The sequence below is a fragment of the Colobus angolensis genome, unplaced genomic scaffold (genome assembly GCF_000951035.1).
Source record: "Colobus angolensis palliatus isolate OR3802 unplaced genomic scaffold, Cang.pa_1.0 Scaffold231, whole genome shotgun sequence".
Classification (NCBI taxonomy): Eukaryota; Metazoa; Chordata; class Mammalia; order Primates; family Cercopithecidae; genus Colobus; species Colobus angolensis.
This window is the reverse complement of record NW_012115500.1, coordinates 3,717,179-3,735,820: the sequence shown is the minus strand read 5'-3', so window position 1 is coordinate 3,735,820 and position 18,642 is coordinate 3,717,179. Positions and strand designations below refer to the sequence as shown.

The 18,642-nt window shown below is 35.2% G+C and overlaps 1 protein-coding gene across 1 annotated transcript in view; it reads right to left on the bottom strand.

The window, feature by feature from the left end:
• The window catches only part of RNF217 (ring finger protein 217), a 38,180-nt gene that overhangs the window by 12,793 nt on the left and 6,745 nt on the right, over window positions 1-18,642 (bottom strand). The window contains 1 exon segment of the mRNA XM_011944462.1: window positions 12,603-12,767. Coding sequence (XP_011799852.1) covers window positions 12,603-12,767 — 165 coding nt within the window.

Genomic DNA, 18,642 nt, shown 5'->3' with positions numbered 1-18,642 from the left:
TCAAAAATCAAAGTATGGTTTCTACCAAATGCATGTTACTTTCACATCACGGAAAAGTTGAAAAATGATAAGAAAAGTCGAAACCATGTCAGACCATCCTAACTTGGGAACCATCCGCATGAAGAAAACAGTACCTGTGCTCCTTAAGTGGTTTACATTTAGTTCAATAAAATGGCCACAAAGTATCTAAAAAAATAGAACTGGAACGTGGCCTTTTATTTTCAAACAAGGTTCTACCTAATCATGAGGTAGAAGAATAACAATAAATGAACTGCTAAACCTACAATGTTTTATGACTAAGTCAGTATACATCTGTATTTGTCTCCAGTTTCACCAAGAAATGAAGGCTTACTTTATTGTTTAAGCAGCATTTGATAACTAAATTGACTGTTAGGTATTACTGCTCCCAACAAATATTTTACTCTCGATAAAATCCTAACCTCTAATTTATTTTTAAAAGTATTTTTATATATGTATTTCCTGCAACGACTTTTGATACCTGGAAGAATTGATTAGAAACAAAAGTTACAAGGAAAGCTTTAAAAAAAATTTCCTGAAACTCAAACAAATCCCATTAAAAAGTGGACAAAGGACATGAACAGACATTTATCAAAAGAAGATATACCAACAGTCAACAAACATATGAAAAAAATGCTAGCATCACTAATTATCAGGGAAATGCAAATTAAAAACACAACGAGATACCACCTTACTCCTATAAGAATGGCTATAATTAAAAAGTCAAAAAACAATAGATGTTGGCGTGAATGTGGTGAAAAGAAAACACTTTTATGTTTGTGGAACTGCAAGTTAGTACAATCACTATGGAAAACAGATTCCTTGAAGAACTAAAAGTATAACTACCATTTGATCCAGCAATCCCACTGCTGAGTATCTATTCAAAAGAACAGAAGTCATTATACGAAAAATACATGTGCATGCACATGTTTATAGCAGCACAATTCACAGCTGCAAAGACGTGGACCCAACCTAAGTACCCATCAACCAATGAGTGGATAAAGAAAACATGCTATACAGACACCACGGAATACTACTCAGGAGCACAAAAGAAATGAAAGAATGTCTTTTGCAGAAACTCGGATGGAGCTGGAGGCCATTGCTCTAAGTGAAGTAACTCAGAAATGGAAAACCAAATACCGTATGGTCTCAATGATAAGTGGGAGCTAAGTTACGGGGATGCAAAGGTATAAAGATGATCTCATGAAGTTTGGGGACTTGGAGCAGGGGGTAAGAGTGGGAAAGGGATGAGGGATAAAAGACTACGCACTGGGTACAGTGTACACTGCTCGGATAATGGGTGCACTACAATCTCAGAAATCACCACTGAAGAATTTACCCATGTAACCAAAAACCAACTGTACCCCAAAAACTATTGAAATAAAAAAATCCCCTGAGATTTCACACCAGTCAGAATGGTATTATTAAAAAGTCAAAAAACAGATGCTGGTGAGGCTGCAGAGAAAAGGGAATGCTTATACACTATTGCTGGGAATGGGGATTAGTTCAGTCACTGTGGAAAGCAGTTTGGAGATTTCTCAAAGAACTTAGAACTACAGTTGGACCCACGAGTCCTATCACTGGGTATATACCCAAAAGAAAATCATTTATGAAAAAGATGTACTTGTATGTTCATTGCAGCACTATTCACAATAGCAAACAAACTGAATCAACCTAGGTGCCCATCAACAGTGGATCGGATAAAGAAAATGTGGTATAGATAGGCCATGGAATACTACTGAGCCATAAAAAAGAATGAAATCACATCCTTTGCAGCAATATGAATGCAGCTAAATTCAAGTAAGTAAAACGAATCCTCCACTGCCATGTCAGGGAGTCAACAGACGATTTCAAGGACTAGGTGTAAAAGACTACTATTTAGAGGTAATTATCAGATGTAAAACTCCAAATGAACAAGAAGCAGTTGCTTCTATCACAGGGGACTATGTTGCAAAAATAAATAAGATGCTGATTTCAATATTATTTGGTGTCTCCTGCTATCATGTTAGCTTTTTAAGGCCAACATTCTGATAGCATTTTGTCTCCAAAGTACTGAGGTTTTTTTTGTTATAGAAAATTTCATGTATTTCAAGTTATGTCTTATCATTAATTTATAATGGCAAGAATTCATTAAAGTGCAGTATACTGTCCAAATCTCATTCCTCAGGGTAGAGCCGTACAATAAATGAGGCTAGTTTTCTTCCTTCTTCTTTACCACACTACTTCCCTTGATCCCACTGCCCCATGTTCTCAGAAATCTTCAGATGCCAGTTTTCCCCTCCTTCAGCTTCATCTTCCCCTCTCCTCTCTGTGATTATACATCCCATCCTACTAAATCCTTCCTTTAATTCCACCTGACTCTCTCCCCAATGATTACCCTCACCTTTTCATATTTACCACATTTTCCCAAAGAATACTCACTGTTCTTACTTGCATGTCAATTCTGCCTAAGCTGACTGCAATCCCATGTTGCTGAAACATCTAGCTGTCTTTCATTCATTTATTCATTCAACAAATACTTTGTTCATTGATAAAATCTGACAAGGCTCCTGCCTTTAAGGAGCTTATAGGTGTAGACAGATAGTAATTGATTGTACTAACAAATATATATTCATAAACTATGCCAAATGCTGTGAAGGAAAAGTAGAAAGTATGAAGACCAGTACTCAATAGACGAGCTTGATCTGGTGTAAGGGTCAAAGGAGGTTTCTCTAATAAAATGACATTTGATCTAAGAAATGAAGGACAAGTAGCAGTTCACCAGTTAAGGGGACTTAAAGGTAGGGAGAGAATTCTAAATTCAGCATATTTATGGCATTGTATCTACTAACTGAGAAGCACCCTGCACTAGCCCTGTTGCAGCATTCCTCACTCTACATTTTAAAACTCTTTAATTATCTGTATCCCTCCATTCAGACTCTCTACTCTCCCAGTCTATAAAATCTACGGGGGCCCAGATCATGTACTTCTTTTTCATTACCTCATTAAAGGGCCTTGCACAGTACCAACACACAACATGTTCTTGATAAACACTTTTTTAAAAAAACACATGAATATTATACATGATCCCCTATCTGTCAAATATAGTGAACATGTTTTAAATTTTTATCTTATTGTAGCTCTGTGTGATTTAATCAGTCGCTCAGTACCTCCTCCCTGACTTTTGATGTACTCTTGCTTCAGTGACATCTTTTTTCCAGTTTCTCCTCTCCTCTCGGAGGTTCCTGTTCCTTCACCAAGCCCTTAATTCCATCCATGACTCATCACACTGCATTTGCTCCTTGGGTGATCACTTCCACATTCAAATGGTTTCAACTATATTCCAACAAAGGTGGATCTTTATTTCTACTGACCTGGCTCCTGAGCTTCTAACTCACATAGCAACTGTTTGCTAGTCAGATACATCTATATCCCTTACAGCCATTTCAAAGTCAAGTGAACAAAACCAAACTTATCATCATTTCATGATTCACCACTGCAACAGAAAATAAATAAATCTAACTCTGTCTCCACTATTTTATTTTAGTTTATGGTGTCACTATCCTTTTAGATACCCATACTAAATATTCGGTGGTTATCCTGTTTTTACTTCCCACATTCAACTTTCCATGGAGGTCAGATAGTTTTAGCCCCACAATATTTATCTAATTCTTTTCTCCTCCAGCCCTTTGACAACTAGCCTAATTCATATTGTCATTATTTCCTTTTACACGTCTACAGCTACCACCATAAAATAAACAAGCAGCCAACCTAAAATATAAATCTGATACCATTATTCTCCTGCTTTTATTTTTCAACGGCCCCTATAGTCTGGAGGATACAACCCAACTATCTTAATGTTGTTTGCAAAGTCCCAGCTCTTGTTAGCTTCTCCAGCCCCACCTGTCACCACTTCCTTCCATAAACCATATGCTAAGTTAACCACAAAGTGCCTATGGCTCCCATAGACATCAAACACTTCCTGGCTCTGTGCCTTTGCAGTTTTAATTGTAATCTCCCTCTTCAGGATACCTTTCAACATGTCATAATCCATCCAACAATCCTCCACAACCGAGCTCCCTCGGATTCCTCAAGATGGTGTTAAGTCCTTTCGCAATGAACCCTCGTATAACACTCCCTGCAACATTCCACTTAAGTGCAATAGTGTTTATGACTGTCAGTCTAGGGACTATGTCTCCCCTTCTGCAAATTCCATGAGAAAAAGAACCACATCCTACAGTGCACACAACAAATTCTCATTAAAAGTCCTTATAAGGTAGAATGAAAAAGTATATTCATTTATTTATTCAGCCATTATCTATTATTTAGTGCTATCCAAAGCCTGGTAGCAGCTCTAAATACTAGAGGTAACTCAGAGAATGAAATAGATCAAATATCTGCTCTCATGGCTGCAAAATATGTTCATTATTTTACGTAGTGATAAGTAATATAATACTATGGAGAAAAAATAAGGCATATGGGAGGGGATAGTACTTACTGAGGCAGGGGAGGGTGGTTTGAAATTATAGATAAGGTGACCAAGGGAAGTTTTACTGAGAAGCTGAATTTTCCTCAAAAACATGTAAGAAGTGAGAGAGCTGGCCATGCACACATCTTTGGCAAGAACATTCCAGACAGAGGGACAAGGCAAGTCTGACACCCTGGGAAGGGAGAATACCTGCTGTTTTGAAGCACAGCCAGCAGTGAAATTTGACAGTAGGCGGGTGAAGGAAGGAAAGATAAGGCTAGAGGAGTCACAGAGTGGGGACATGTCCAGAGGGTGACGGGTTCTATGGGCGCCATAGGACTAACTTTGCTCTGTGTGAGATAGGAACCACAGACAATTTTGAGCAGTGATGTAATCTGCGTTATGTTTAACAGCATCATTCTAGCTGCTAGGTTAAGAATGTAGTGAAGAATGAGAAACCAGTTAGGAGGTTATCATACAAATCCTGGAGAGAGAAAGGTGATGATGGCTTGCCCCAGGTTAATGATAGTGGGGGTGCTGAAATGTGGTCACATTCTAAATACATTTTAGTGGCACAATCTACAAAACATAATGACTCATGGGACATGGGAAATGAAAGAAGTAGAGTCTGGGATAACCTAAAGTTCTTGGCCTGAGCAGCTAGAAGACTGAAGTGGCCATTTACTGAGACGGAGAAGCCAAGAGAAGAACCGTATTGCAGAGAAGAGAACATACTGTATTGGAGAAGTCTATTAGATCCGGTTGAAGATGGTGAGTAGCTATTTGGATGTATAGCTTTTCTCACAGTTCCCCAAAACTTTATGATCTGCCTACCGACTGAGCCAACAGCAAAATGTGTGCTCTGTTTTTAATTCTATGGCTAGTTTGCTGTAGAAAGAGAAAGCAACTCTTAAAACCTGAAAGGAAATGAAAATGGAAACTAATGAATTACATAAGAAAGCTTTAGATCCTTTAGCAGAAATGTCTCCATCAGCACCCACATGGAAAATGGACAGCCTTTTTTCACTCAATTTCCTGTCTACATAGATCACTGGAATTCATCCTTTGCAGAAGCCCTCATCATCTATAACAGAGCCCTCAACAGGTGCTCTCATGCCCCAGGAGACGCTTCAGAATTTAGTTGTTGTTGTTGGCATGTCTAGTTGTCACAAAGATGGTGAGGCTGGCATTTATGGATGTCGTGCAATGCTTAGCATATCCTGCACAATATAGAATTAAGCTTTTCTTGTGTAATTTTTAAATTCATCGACATTCATATTGGTAAAATTCTGTTTGAAATATCTTGGGATAAAACCAAACTCTATTTTACATATAAACACAAAATAACATTTGCATGGTTTTAATATACAATGAATTTTTCAGTTATATAACTACTGTGTAAATTGATGAGACTGGTTATATTTAGAACCTAATTCTACTTTATATAAGCCCAAAACATGTTTGCATGGTTTTAATGTACACTACATTTTCTAGTACCCTACCTACATATACACACACACACACACACACACATACATACACACACATAAATACATGTATGTATATACATACAAGTATAGATGACATGCAATATATTCAAATTTCACTTCAAGGTTTCTTAAATCTAAATGCATGCACAAATTTGACTGCTTCATTATTTCTTCATTTTTGGGTACCATAAACTGTCATGGTATCTGAGTATTTACATGTTAAAATATGCATTATTTCATTATAATATTTTCACTTATTTCTATTTTATAACTAAGACAACATATTGATTTTTAAAATAAAATATTATAAGTAGTCACATTATATTTAATCTCAGGATAGTAAGCAAGTACTAACATTATTTGTCATAAAAACAGGGATTGGATACAATGCAGTTAATATCCTAGAAAGTATGTGCCATCAAATAATCATGCTTCTAACAACTAAGGTCTAGAGCTTGGCATACCATAAAAACAGTGCCAATGATAACCCTTGCTCCAGAGTTAGTGATTTCAAGCAATCTGAGACTTAAAAATGGTTTATCAGTAATTCAGGGAAAGCTATTTTATCCTGAATGGGCACTATTTGAAAGTAGTCATCAGCCTCTGAATGTGCTTTTGTAGTGATATATGAAGTACTAAGGAACTGCAGGATACCTATAAGATACAACATTAATACTTCACATTCTTATTTCAGCAACTGAAAGTTATATAGCCACAGATCTAAGAGACCACAAAAATGGCTTTTGTGTTGACCTTACGTGAACAGGGGAAAATTATCCATTTTCTTTGAGTCAATACATTCTTGTCCAAAGCATTCTGTTATAGGATTTAAGAGAATAAAATATCTAAAGGGAAATATCAGGACAAGTAAATCCCTGTAATTCCACACTTATCATAAATTATGATTAAATACAATTCACTTTTTTTTGCTTGCTTTTTTGGTCATTACTTAAAGTCTCTGAAACTGGTTCTGCATTTTGAAATGGTGGTAATTACCTCTTGTTTACAACTTTCTTTTGAGAATTGAGACAACAAATGTAACTTACATACTACCAAGCCTGTTATGCTACAATTATTGTGCAAAACCTTAAAGTTTTATCAAATCACTTAATAGTGATGATCTGAATGGTACACTGAAAATCAGAATCTTAGTATCACATCTGAAGTTTGGATGAGACAATATATTTACAGTAACTACAAAGGAGACTGATATGCAATAAATGTCAGTACATGTTAGTGTTACTATTACTGTGTTAACACCACAAACAAAGCGCACCAGACAAAGGTACTTTGTATAGAGATGGCATATCAGAATACAGAAATGACTATTCACATTTGATATTTCTTTTAAAGACAGAAAAGTAACTTCCTGTCATCTAGAAACCATGAATATGTTGACCCTAGAATAAAATAAATTGCAATTCAGTGTATATATGTGTGCCCGTGCTTATTAAGTGTTTATTTGCTTTTATAATGTATAATCCTGTTTTTAGCATGCATCTCACTTTTAATTTTTGACTTAGAAACTTTTCTTTTTAACTCAGACTTTAGTATCTAATCTGTGGTATACAACAGTCTAAAATGAATTTTTGCATGACATTGAACAAATACTCTAATACTTCCAACAAAATTTAGATTGCCTACTTGCTTTAAATTTAATATTAAAACAATTATGAACTAGATTTGGTTTTGTAATGACTAAGTCTACAAACTAGATTTATTTTTGTGATAACTAAGATAACTAAAGAAGGCATTTCAAAATTAGCACATATTTTCCGTAGGCTAAGAATTTACATTAAGTAGAAAACTCATTGTTAAGATAAAAAATGGTGTTTCATAAGTGACTGAACAATACTTTGCATTAATATAGCTGTGGCTCATGCTTGTAATCCAGCACTGTGGGAGGCTGAGGCGGGGAGATCACCTGAGATCAGGAGTTCCAGATCAGCCTGGTCAACGTGGTGAAACCTTGTCTCTACTAAAAATACAAAAATTAGCCGGGTGTGGTGGTGGGCACCTGTAATCCCAACTACTCGTGAGACTGACGCAGGAGATCTCTTGAGCCTGGGAGGTGAAGGTTACAGTGAGCCGAGACAGCACCACTGCACTCCATCCTGGGTGAGAAGAGCGAGACTCTGTCTCAAAAAAACAAACAAACAAAAAAATCAAAGAAAGGAACAACGAGATTCAAATAAAAAAGGCTAAGTAAAATTGATCTTAATGTGGTGGTGTTATGTTTTCATAAAAATGTTCTATAAATACATTCTAGATATGTTTGTATATTTTTATCTTACTATAAAAATCATACTTGTAAGTAAGTATCTCGATTATGAGGAAAAAACTTTCAATGTTCATCCATATTATCTGCCATAATACAATTATAAATAAACATTTTGATTTCTAAGCACAAGTCAAATCTCTTCATAATACTATATCATGTATTAAATTGGTCTATCCATTTGATAAAAAGGTAAAAGCTCACTAAGAGAGAAGTAATGTTTATAAACAAATAAGATAAAATTTTGTTTTGTTTAGAATACTAATTAAAATAATGAATTAATAGATTATCAAACCTTGCCTAGATTACCAAATTTAACAAAGGCATAATCATTTAAAACTCACCAGTGTTAAGTACAGAATTTTCTTTAAAAATTAGCAGCAAGAAAAGAGACTATCATGTATTATAATTTAAGATATAATTTAGAGATAAATTACAAATCATTTGATAAAGGGAAAGTCATCCCATAAACACAATTAGGTTAGATGGTTTCAATTTGGAAAAATATTACTTCAGGTACCCAATGCATAATAAACACTAAAGTAAATTATGGTTGGATTAAAGAGTTAAAATATTAAAAAATCAGACAGTTAAAAGAAAGGAAGAAAATTGAACTTTTAATCAAACTTCTGAATAAATGGCTTTTTAAACTTGAAGCAACATATTTACAAAAGATATACAAAGTAAATATATAAAAATATGTGTTCATATCATATATGTGCTTGTGTATTTGACCACAAAGAAAGAGAATAATTTGGTCAAACAAAAATAAAAAACATTAAACAATACATATGCAAATCAATTAAGTAAAAAAAAAAAAAGAAAGAAAAACCTACCACTCAAAAAGGAAGAAATAGAAAATAGGGAAAATGTGAAGAAAATAATGCCAGAAGTGGAATTTAAATATCTAAATAAAGAGCTCATATAATTTGATAATAAAAATATGCACCAAATTTCTATCTGATGTTATATCACCATGATAAACAAATCATCTGAAAATCAAAATATGCACCCACATAAATGGGCAAAGGGTATGAACAGAAAAATTTAAAAGGGAACATTACAAACTCAAAAATATATGAATTTATATTCAGCTTACAAGCAAACAGGAAAATACAAAATATAAGAAAAAATATTTTAAAATTATTAAATTAATATTTTAAAAAATACTTAAAATGCCAACAAATGCTCATACTGAAACAGGTTCTCAAACTTTCTAGGTGGAATTATAAATTGATTCATTCCTTTTAGAAAGCAAATTGCCAATATGTGCTAAATACTAAAAACTTGGATATTCTTTAACCCAATCATTCTACTTTTATAAATATATGCTTTCAAAGGTATAAAATATGGAAAAAAAATTCTAGATGAATATCATCCACACATTATTTATAATACACACTTTTTTTTTTTAATTCCCAGAACAAACCAAGCAAGCCTTGGTATCCAATAGTGGAGGAATATTTAAGCAAGTGTTATACAGTTCATGGTTAATGAAATATATGTTTTGAAAACTATTTAGTAATATGAGAAATGTTTGCAATGTTAGGTGAAAATACTAATGATATTAAATTATTTGAACACCACAACTAAAGCTTTTTAAAAAGCCATTTAAATAGGGTGAAAGACCAAGGGCACACAATAAGATGTTAGGAGTGAGTATACTGGAGCAGCAGAATTCTGGGTGAATATTTTCCCTCTCTTTTCCAAATTTCTATCTGATGTTATATCACCTTGATAAACAAATCATCTGAAAATCAAAATATGGTTGGGCGTGGTGGCTCCTACCTGTAATCCCAGCACTTTGGGAGGCTGAGGCGGGTGGACCACTCGAGGTCAGGAGTTTGAGACCAACCTGGCCACAATGGTGAAACCCTGTCTCTACTTAAAACACAAAAATTACTCAGGCATGGTGGCTCATGCCTGTAATCCCAGCTACTTGGGAGGCTGAGGCATGAGAATTGCTTGAGCTTGGGAGGCGGAAGTTGCAGTGAGCCGAGATAGTGCCATTGTACCCCAGGCTGGGGAACAGAGCGACACTCTGTCTCAAAATAAATAAATAACAATATTTACTAAAATTATGAAATAATCTAAAACATATACCTATAGTAGTGTACAAATATATATACTTTCATAACAAAATTGTAAATACATTTGGTTATCATGATTGAAAGCATTTATATGAAAATATGTGATAATTGTTTACCTGGAGGCATTATGTGAGAAATTCTTCATTTCTTTTTCACAAATTCCTATAATCCTCCTACTTTATATTTAAAAATGGTAAAAGATATATTTATGAAAAGAAAGCCTTACAGTATAAAACAAAAATCAATTCACTGAGTAATACCTCCTCACGGGTTTCTGTTATAACAATAGAAATGTTTCATGGGTCAAAACATAATTTTAAGGTCCAACAAAAAAGGTAAAGTTTTAAAGTCATGCTTAAAAGAGAACGAAAAATGAAACCATTTATACTCCAAATAAATCATAAAATACGACTTAGACAGAAACTTCATAGAATCCAAATCCCACCAGAAAGTAGGCTCTCTGCTACAATGGAATAATGTCAACTGATTCCATGGTTCTTTTCCTTTCAGCTATTTAAAAGGTAATCCCTTTTAAAGTCCTGACCTTTTAGCTACTACTTCAAAAGGGAACCAACATTTATGCTTTCTCTTAACAGTTTATCTACATTTGTTACAACTGTGGGAAGTTGTTAGAGTATTCAGTAAATTCCCCATGTTGGCTTCTTTTTCTTTCTTTACATTATAGTCCATTTAAGGTTGGGTTAACAGATTACAGTAATAAATGTATGTATTTTGTGTTACATCAGTTTATTCAGAATTTCCCCAATGTATAATGCTGTAGTGGTGTTCATTCCAAATTCAGCTGTAGAACCAGGCTAACTTGTCATTGTTTTTACAGCTTTCCGAAGGATATAAAGTGTACTTACGAGTAACTGTTAAGTAGAATAACTTAACAGTACTCTAAGTCCCTATTGGTCTTTGTTTTGTTTGAAACTGAGCAGTAGCTTTGAATAAACTAAAAACGAAAGAGAAAGGGGGGGAAAGCCCTCATTTTCTAGTTGTTCTGTAATGGAATGAAAAATAAGAGCACTGAGCCAACTGATGCAGTCATCTGAAGTAGCCCTAAAACAAAATGGGTGACTGTGGATGAATTTGCCTTCTACCAGGAAAACAAAGAAAACTTTAGGCCAAATATCTTTAGACATCACTTCTATTAGAAAGCCAGGTCATCTAAATTATTTCAAAAATTTCTTCGAATTGCTAAAAATGCAACACGTTATTTCATACAATACTTTTTCCTTACTATATTTGTGAACTAGCATGTGAATTTGGTATAGTAAATCTGCACATTTATTATTATTATGCTCATTTATAGGCTTAGAATATACTTTTACTTCTAATTGTATTCATAATTATTGAATTTTAAACATTTTCTGGCAATCAAGTTTCATTTATCTGGTGATAAATCTCCAAGAAGTAATTGCAGAATTGTGCTTAAAAGATAATTAGGCCAATTTAGAGATTCTTTCCAAAAATAAATTTGGCAAAGGGTAGAAACCACATATTGCAAATGTACGTGAACATATGATTTTCTAAAGTAAGATTTTTTAAAACTTTCAAACTTCAACAGATCCCTATACTATAACTATCAAATCCAAAGTTTTCTGGTTGAATTTACTGGCTGACCTCTCCATAGGAGAGTCTTCCCTCGCTGTTGACTTGGCTAACTTTCAACACATCTAGGTCTGAGCTCAAATTGCCTGCTAAGTCTTGATTACTTGCATGATTATCAAAAGAAAGATGAAAAGTGGGATTCATAAAATCCCTAAGTCCTGATTTTAGCTATGAGCTTTTATTTCACCAGATTTGCAAAAAAGCAAAACAATCAGTTCAATTTAATGTAATTTTTAAGTGATCAGCAATGTCACCAAGGAAAGAAAAGCAAGATTGCAAGGATTCAAAGCCTATATAATTGAGAAGTAATTATAGTACATGTGGCAGACTAGAAATAATACTTTTATATCACTTTTATGCTATATTTTTCCTATAAAGTACATCCTCATTTTTAAATGTAATACAAGGACTCCAGTATCTTAAGTCAATATGTATATGTGGCCTCCTTAAATTTTGAAGAGTAATGCAAATAATAAGAATATACATTGTTTATCTATAAAAATTTTCAGTTTAATTATATAATTACTTTTTTAAAATAAAAAAGCAAATACTCTTTTACTACATACCTGCATTAAGACAGTTATAATTTGCTTCAATATTGTAAATATTGTTCAGTCATATCCAGATGTACAGGTTTTTTCTTTTCCTCCTAAAAGTTATCTCACCTTGCACTTTGGACACTTCTGGGCATTCCTCTGCCCATGCTCAATTTCGCTGGCCCAGTGACGCAACAATTTGTCTCCTTTTTTGTACTCCTTGCAGTTAACACCTTCATGCCAAGGAGAGTGGCACTTAAAACACCAGACGAATTGGCAGGTAGGGCACTGGATCTGTGTAAGAAAAAATCATTTTAATTACTAGTGGACATACTGAAAGTGTCTAAAAGGATAAGAAGGTGATGCTTGGGGAAATTAGCTAAAAGTTTATAATTTAAAATGCCTCCCCCTCTATAAGACCAAAACTACACTAAGATATGAATACTCTGTTACTAGGGGAAAGAATTGCTTTGGCGAGGATGACTTGGCTATTTGTAGGCTGTCCTGGAGTTAAACATTTGATTCTGCAAACCAATTTAGCTTTAGGAAAATCTCCCAGATTTTAAGTGCAATCTCCCAGATTGAATCTGAAGGCTCACTCACAAGGCCCCAAATCCACACACTCAGGCTGCCCTTTAATTCACCTTTCCCTTGAACGAATTACCTAGCCATTTCCATTGTCTTCTTGAGAATGGCTTATTTCATTTTATTTTTTAAAAGCCCCACAGATGCTTCATCAAATAAAAAATACAGTAGCAGTCTGGGTGCAGTGGCTTATGCCTGTAATCCTAGCACACTTTGAGAGGCTGAGGCAGGTGGATCACTTGAGGTCAGGAGTTACAGACCAGCCTGGCCAACATGGTGAAATCCCATCTCTACTAAAAATACAAAAATTAGGTGGGCATGTTGGTGCATGCTTGTAATCCCAGCTACTCAGGAGGATGACATGAGACATGAGAATCTCTTGAACCCAGGAGGTGGAGGTTGCAGTTGAGCCGAGATCGTGCCACTGCACTCCAGCCTGGGTGACAGTGAGACTCTGTCTCAAAACAACAACAACAACAAAAATACAGTCACAAACTGCTAGAACAGCATTTGCTATGAAGCAGCATCTAAAATTATGGATACTCCTGGTGTACTACCAATGTAAGGGAGGCTAATTATAAAAATAATGCAAAGCATTCTATTAGTAGAAATATATCAATATAGTGGCCCTGTGGCCTGTACTTAGAAAACCATCAGAAATGGGCCTTCATATTTCACTATGTGGAGGGGTATATGACAGTGCATGTGTAAGTTTAGTAAGACTATGTCTTCTGCTTGACATGGAAGATATTTTACCCGACTTCCTTTATTGTGAATGATAGTGGAATATTCCATTCATACACATTATTTCCACTCCTAACTCTCTAAAAGCATATGAGTATAGCCTGACTTACAGAGCCTCATGTGATTACAATGGATTAATAATTGTCTCATTATGAATTATATTTATAACTGACCACTCTCTTTGCTCCTCTATGTCACGTCACTGCAGCACGTGTGAATTTGCTGACTACATTTTAAAGGTTAGAATTTCCTTTGGTAAACTATACACAATATTGTCACTTAAGCTTTTGGAAAACAACTTTTCTGACAATGGAGGATCTACTATATAGATTTTTGAAGTGGCAATTACAATCACACCTCTTCTGTTAACAATGCAAAGCACTGTAATTTTCACTTATGTCAAGAATGGATAATGCTCCACCTGTGAAAATATGAAGTAAAAGTACTTCTGTTATTAACTTTATATAAAATTGGCATTCTGTCATAAGGCTTAAAAGATTTTCATGTTTATTTATTTATTAAAATTCTGTTCAATGGTAATATCTATGCTTAATATGTTACATGCATTACTTATTTTCATCCTCAAAATAATGCTGGAAGGTAGATATGAACATCGTCAGTTTACAGATGATGAAAATGAGACTCAGATAGATTAAATAACTTGCTGAAGGTAACAGAGAAAATATGTGTTAAGAAGGAATTTAAACGTAAGTTTGTCTGGCTCTACATTTAGCATACTTTTCACTGTACTTCTTATACCAAACAGCATTTGTTCTTTGACAATTGGCAACTTAAAAACGTGGTAGTCAAAGATGGTCATATCATTAAACTATTTAAGAAGTCAGAATTCCACATGATTACCAAGATAAGGTGAACTTTGAAAATTCTTTTCCAGATCTACTCTATATAAATTGAGAAACTACTTGGTTTAACTAAAAAAATTAAAAAAAAAAAAGGATGTTACTGTTTAGTTATTTAAAATAACTGTTTTTTTTCCTTTTTGATCATTACAATTAAAATAAATCATTTTTTAAAGAAAACAAGTTGAAGTAGATGAGATTCAGCTAAGAAAGCAATATAAAATCTTTACTTCCATTTGTCATTGAGCAATGAAGACTAGATGTAAATATCACATGGAGCCTTCCTTTTGAATGTAATGAATGAAATGAGGAAAGTAGGAAGAAAATGTTTTCCTTAGGCATCTACCATTAAGTCAGAAGACCTGAATAGTTAATTTAGTTATTTTCTACTGGACGTTATTCATAATTCTGAATCACTAGATTCTAGCATCATTAAATAAACTTTTTGAAAAGATCTCTCTAGTTTTTAACCAGTCTTAGATTATATTTATGAAATATTAGAATGAATGTAAAGATGCTTTAAAACTGGGATTCACTCTATAATGTCAGACATTGAACGGCTCAAAGATCTTTGTGACTAAGTGCTGAACTATCACATTTGTGAATCTCTAATGAAGACAATTACAGCAATGCATGATTCTCCTAAGGCACCGGAATAATAAAGAATCTGTCATGTTGTTTCCACCCTGGGACTCTGGCTCATAATGAACAACCAAGTCCTACTGCAGATCCTATTGCAAATCCTCACCAACAGCACAGACTTAGTGGGAAACTGTGACCAGAGTTATGGGGCAGGCTCTCAAGTGAATATGAGTAAGTTAAATTCATACTGGATTGCTATCTCTCACTGAAAACATCAAAATCACTATTTGCTTGGAATTAAAATCATAAAAGGACTAATAGCCAACTCCAACAACTTGGTTATTAAAAGACTACATGTGAAATTGTCCCAGATTTTTTGTTCTGAAGATGCCTCATTCATTTTGAACTTAATCACATTCAAAATTGGCCTTATGTAAACACATATAGACATCAACACTGCATCTTCCTCCACTCTTTTATTTACAGTTATTCTTCCACATGAAATGCTATCTCACAACCACAGACCCACCACATGGAGTGCCTGCCTTCTTAGTCATTACACTCACACAGAAGTCATCATGCCCTGTCCTTGTGGCTCAAAGTGTGGTTGCAGGGCCAGAAACATCAGCATCACCTGAGAACTTGGTGAATTCATGAATCCTTAGACCTTAGAGCCAAAAGTGCTCATTTTCACAAGGTCCGAAGGTGATTCGTATGCATCCTAAAGTTTGAGAGGCTCTGCTTTATATCATGTGACTCCATCACCCAGACCACAATTTATTGGACCAGGAATGAGTCCCTAAGCCAAAAACACGTATCCACTAGTTGGCAAGCTGCCTAAGTGGTGGCATGAGCTTTGTGTAGCTGGGGTGCTCATTGTTGAATGGAGATTAGCCAAGATAGATTTTTCTCTCTTGAGGAGTGTCACGGAGATACAAAGGATGCCTTCATGGAGGCAAAGACAGAGAAGAGCTAAGTGACTACAATGCAGATCACTGGAGAAGGACACAGACATTGACTTTTGGTGAGATGACAGATGTGCTCTCACACTACCAGAGCTTGTGTCTGATTCTCTATGAGGCCTGCCTGGACAGCTGCAGAGAATATTTTTCTGCCCTTCCTACTCCCCATGGAGCCTTAGGGTAAACCTCACTAATTGAGGTAGCCCAAGAAACAGCACATTTCTGCTTCGGGTAACTGGAAGAGTCCAATAAATTACATCTACTAAAATCTTATCTTGATCAAATGCTCCTTTCTTCAAGTTGTCTTCCCTATTCCTTGCAACCAGATTCAGTACCTTTCTTATGGAACTTCCATTAGGGATATAGATGTCTAATCTCTCCAACAGCCCACAAGTTCACTCCTCAGTGAACTGTGTTTGTCAAAGGCTTTGTCTCATGTAAAATGAATGATTTTGCACACCGTTTAGGTACCACATATCAGTTAACATTAAATGAATTCAAAGAAAAACCAACATATCTAATTTATGACTAGTGGCTGAGATGGTATTACTAATTCCTATATTATCAGATGATGTTTACTAAACACATTACCCTAATGAACTTTTACTGAACACTATGATCAATGCACAAACTCTTCTAAAAGAGGCAAGCAGGGCTTCAGGTGCTTCAAGAATCAAGTTATCAGAGCTAAGAATCTTGATTAGCTTTCTCCAGAATCAACAAAAGATAAAAGAACTTTACATTAGACTTTTGACTTTTGAATACCCTTAGTTTTACCAGAAATCTGTGCTATACTGAAATGAAAGTACACTGACTTAGCTGCCCTAGGAAAATGGCATTTTCTCCTGATAATTCATCAAGTCAAGTAAGGAAACAATCCACAAAATAAAAACAGTGTCTAAAACCAAAGAAAACCCCAGATCATTATTTTCCTGCCTAAATTCTAGACACCCCTATACACATCATTGTTTCAAACAAATCACAAAATATTTACTTATCAAATTCAAAATATTAGACAACATCCATGTGTAAAGTGGCATTGCAAATGTAAGAGCTAATTCAGTTTTCCAAAAAAGATTTGCTTTACTAGAGCCTCAGGTTCAGATTCTCAATAATGAAACACATTTATCAATTCATTTTCCCGTTCAACAAATATTTATTGAGCACTTTCAAGTAGCAGGAACTGCCTATGTTGATTGCATGCAGAAAGAAATGAAAATACTTGTCCTTAAGGAACTTACTGGGCTCTGACAGATATAAACCAAAAGAGCTATAAAGGCATATAGTAACTGCTAGAATAGAAGCTAGGACAAGTGGGTACCAAGGAAACAGGCTTCAGTGAAGGCTGGAACATAAGCGTTCAGAGAGAATGTGACCTTCAACAATGAGTAGAATGTTATCGAGACAAGTGTTGAGGTAACACTTTGGGTAGAGGGTCCATCCTGAGCCACCACACAGAGGCCCAAGAGCACACGATGCACTGGGGAAACAGCAAGTGTTCTAATGTAGCCTGAACAGAGATGTCACTTCAGCTAGCTCAACTTTGATCCTTGCTAAGTGTACAATAAACAGAGCCAGTAAGTTCCTATAATCCTGGCATGTCCCCCAAAATATACCATGGTCCAGAAACTCTGCATAGGAAACATGTAAAAATCATGGCTGTCAGATTCGGGTATGTCCTAAAGAAATGAACCAAAATGGTAAATAACTGTGAAATCTTGTAGTTATTAGTTATAAAAATGTTTTAAAAACTGAAGATGCTTTTCTTGAAGATGAGCTGTGGAGAGGTACAGCATGTTATAGAGAGGAGAAAATGAGTCTTGATGCATGGCTTCAAATACTTTCAAGGAAGCACTGTTTGCTCCCTTATAACATCAAATCCTAAAGCCAGATTGTGGCTTTGGAAAGAAAGGGTGGCAATGGAAAGAAATTCTCCATATGGGAAAATATGTTTTGACTTCTTGCCTTGATCTTACTCCCTGAGATTTCACTGCCTACTTGGGGAGCTCTCCCTGCATGGAAATGCCAGTAACATACAGCCTTCATGAGACACTGCACCCTTGAACACAGTGCGAATGTGGCCAAGTGATCCTTGCCTTACTTTCTCACAGCACAGCTAAAACTAAGCTGGAAGGGGAAATAGAAACTTTCCTAAAGGCTGAGGACCAACAGCAGACCAAAACAAAATAAACAAATAAAACCACACACACACACACACACACACACACAAAATGCAGAGTAACACACGACAAGGTAAGCTATATTGAGATATGGTGCCTATTTATATAAATAACCTTACTGAACTCCCTCAATACTGGTTTCCTTTTACATATGCAACACAATTATTTATGGCACAAAGCATTCACCTTAATATTAGCTTTTATGTTCAAGCCAGACTCATGCTTTTTTTTTGGACAGCATGTCGAACTTGAGAAT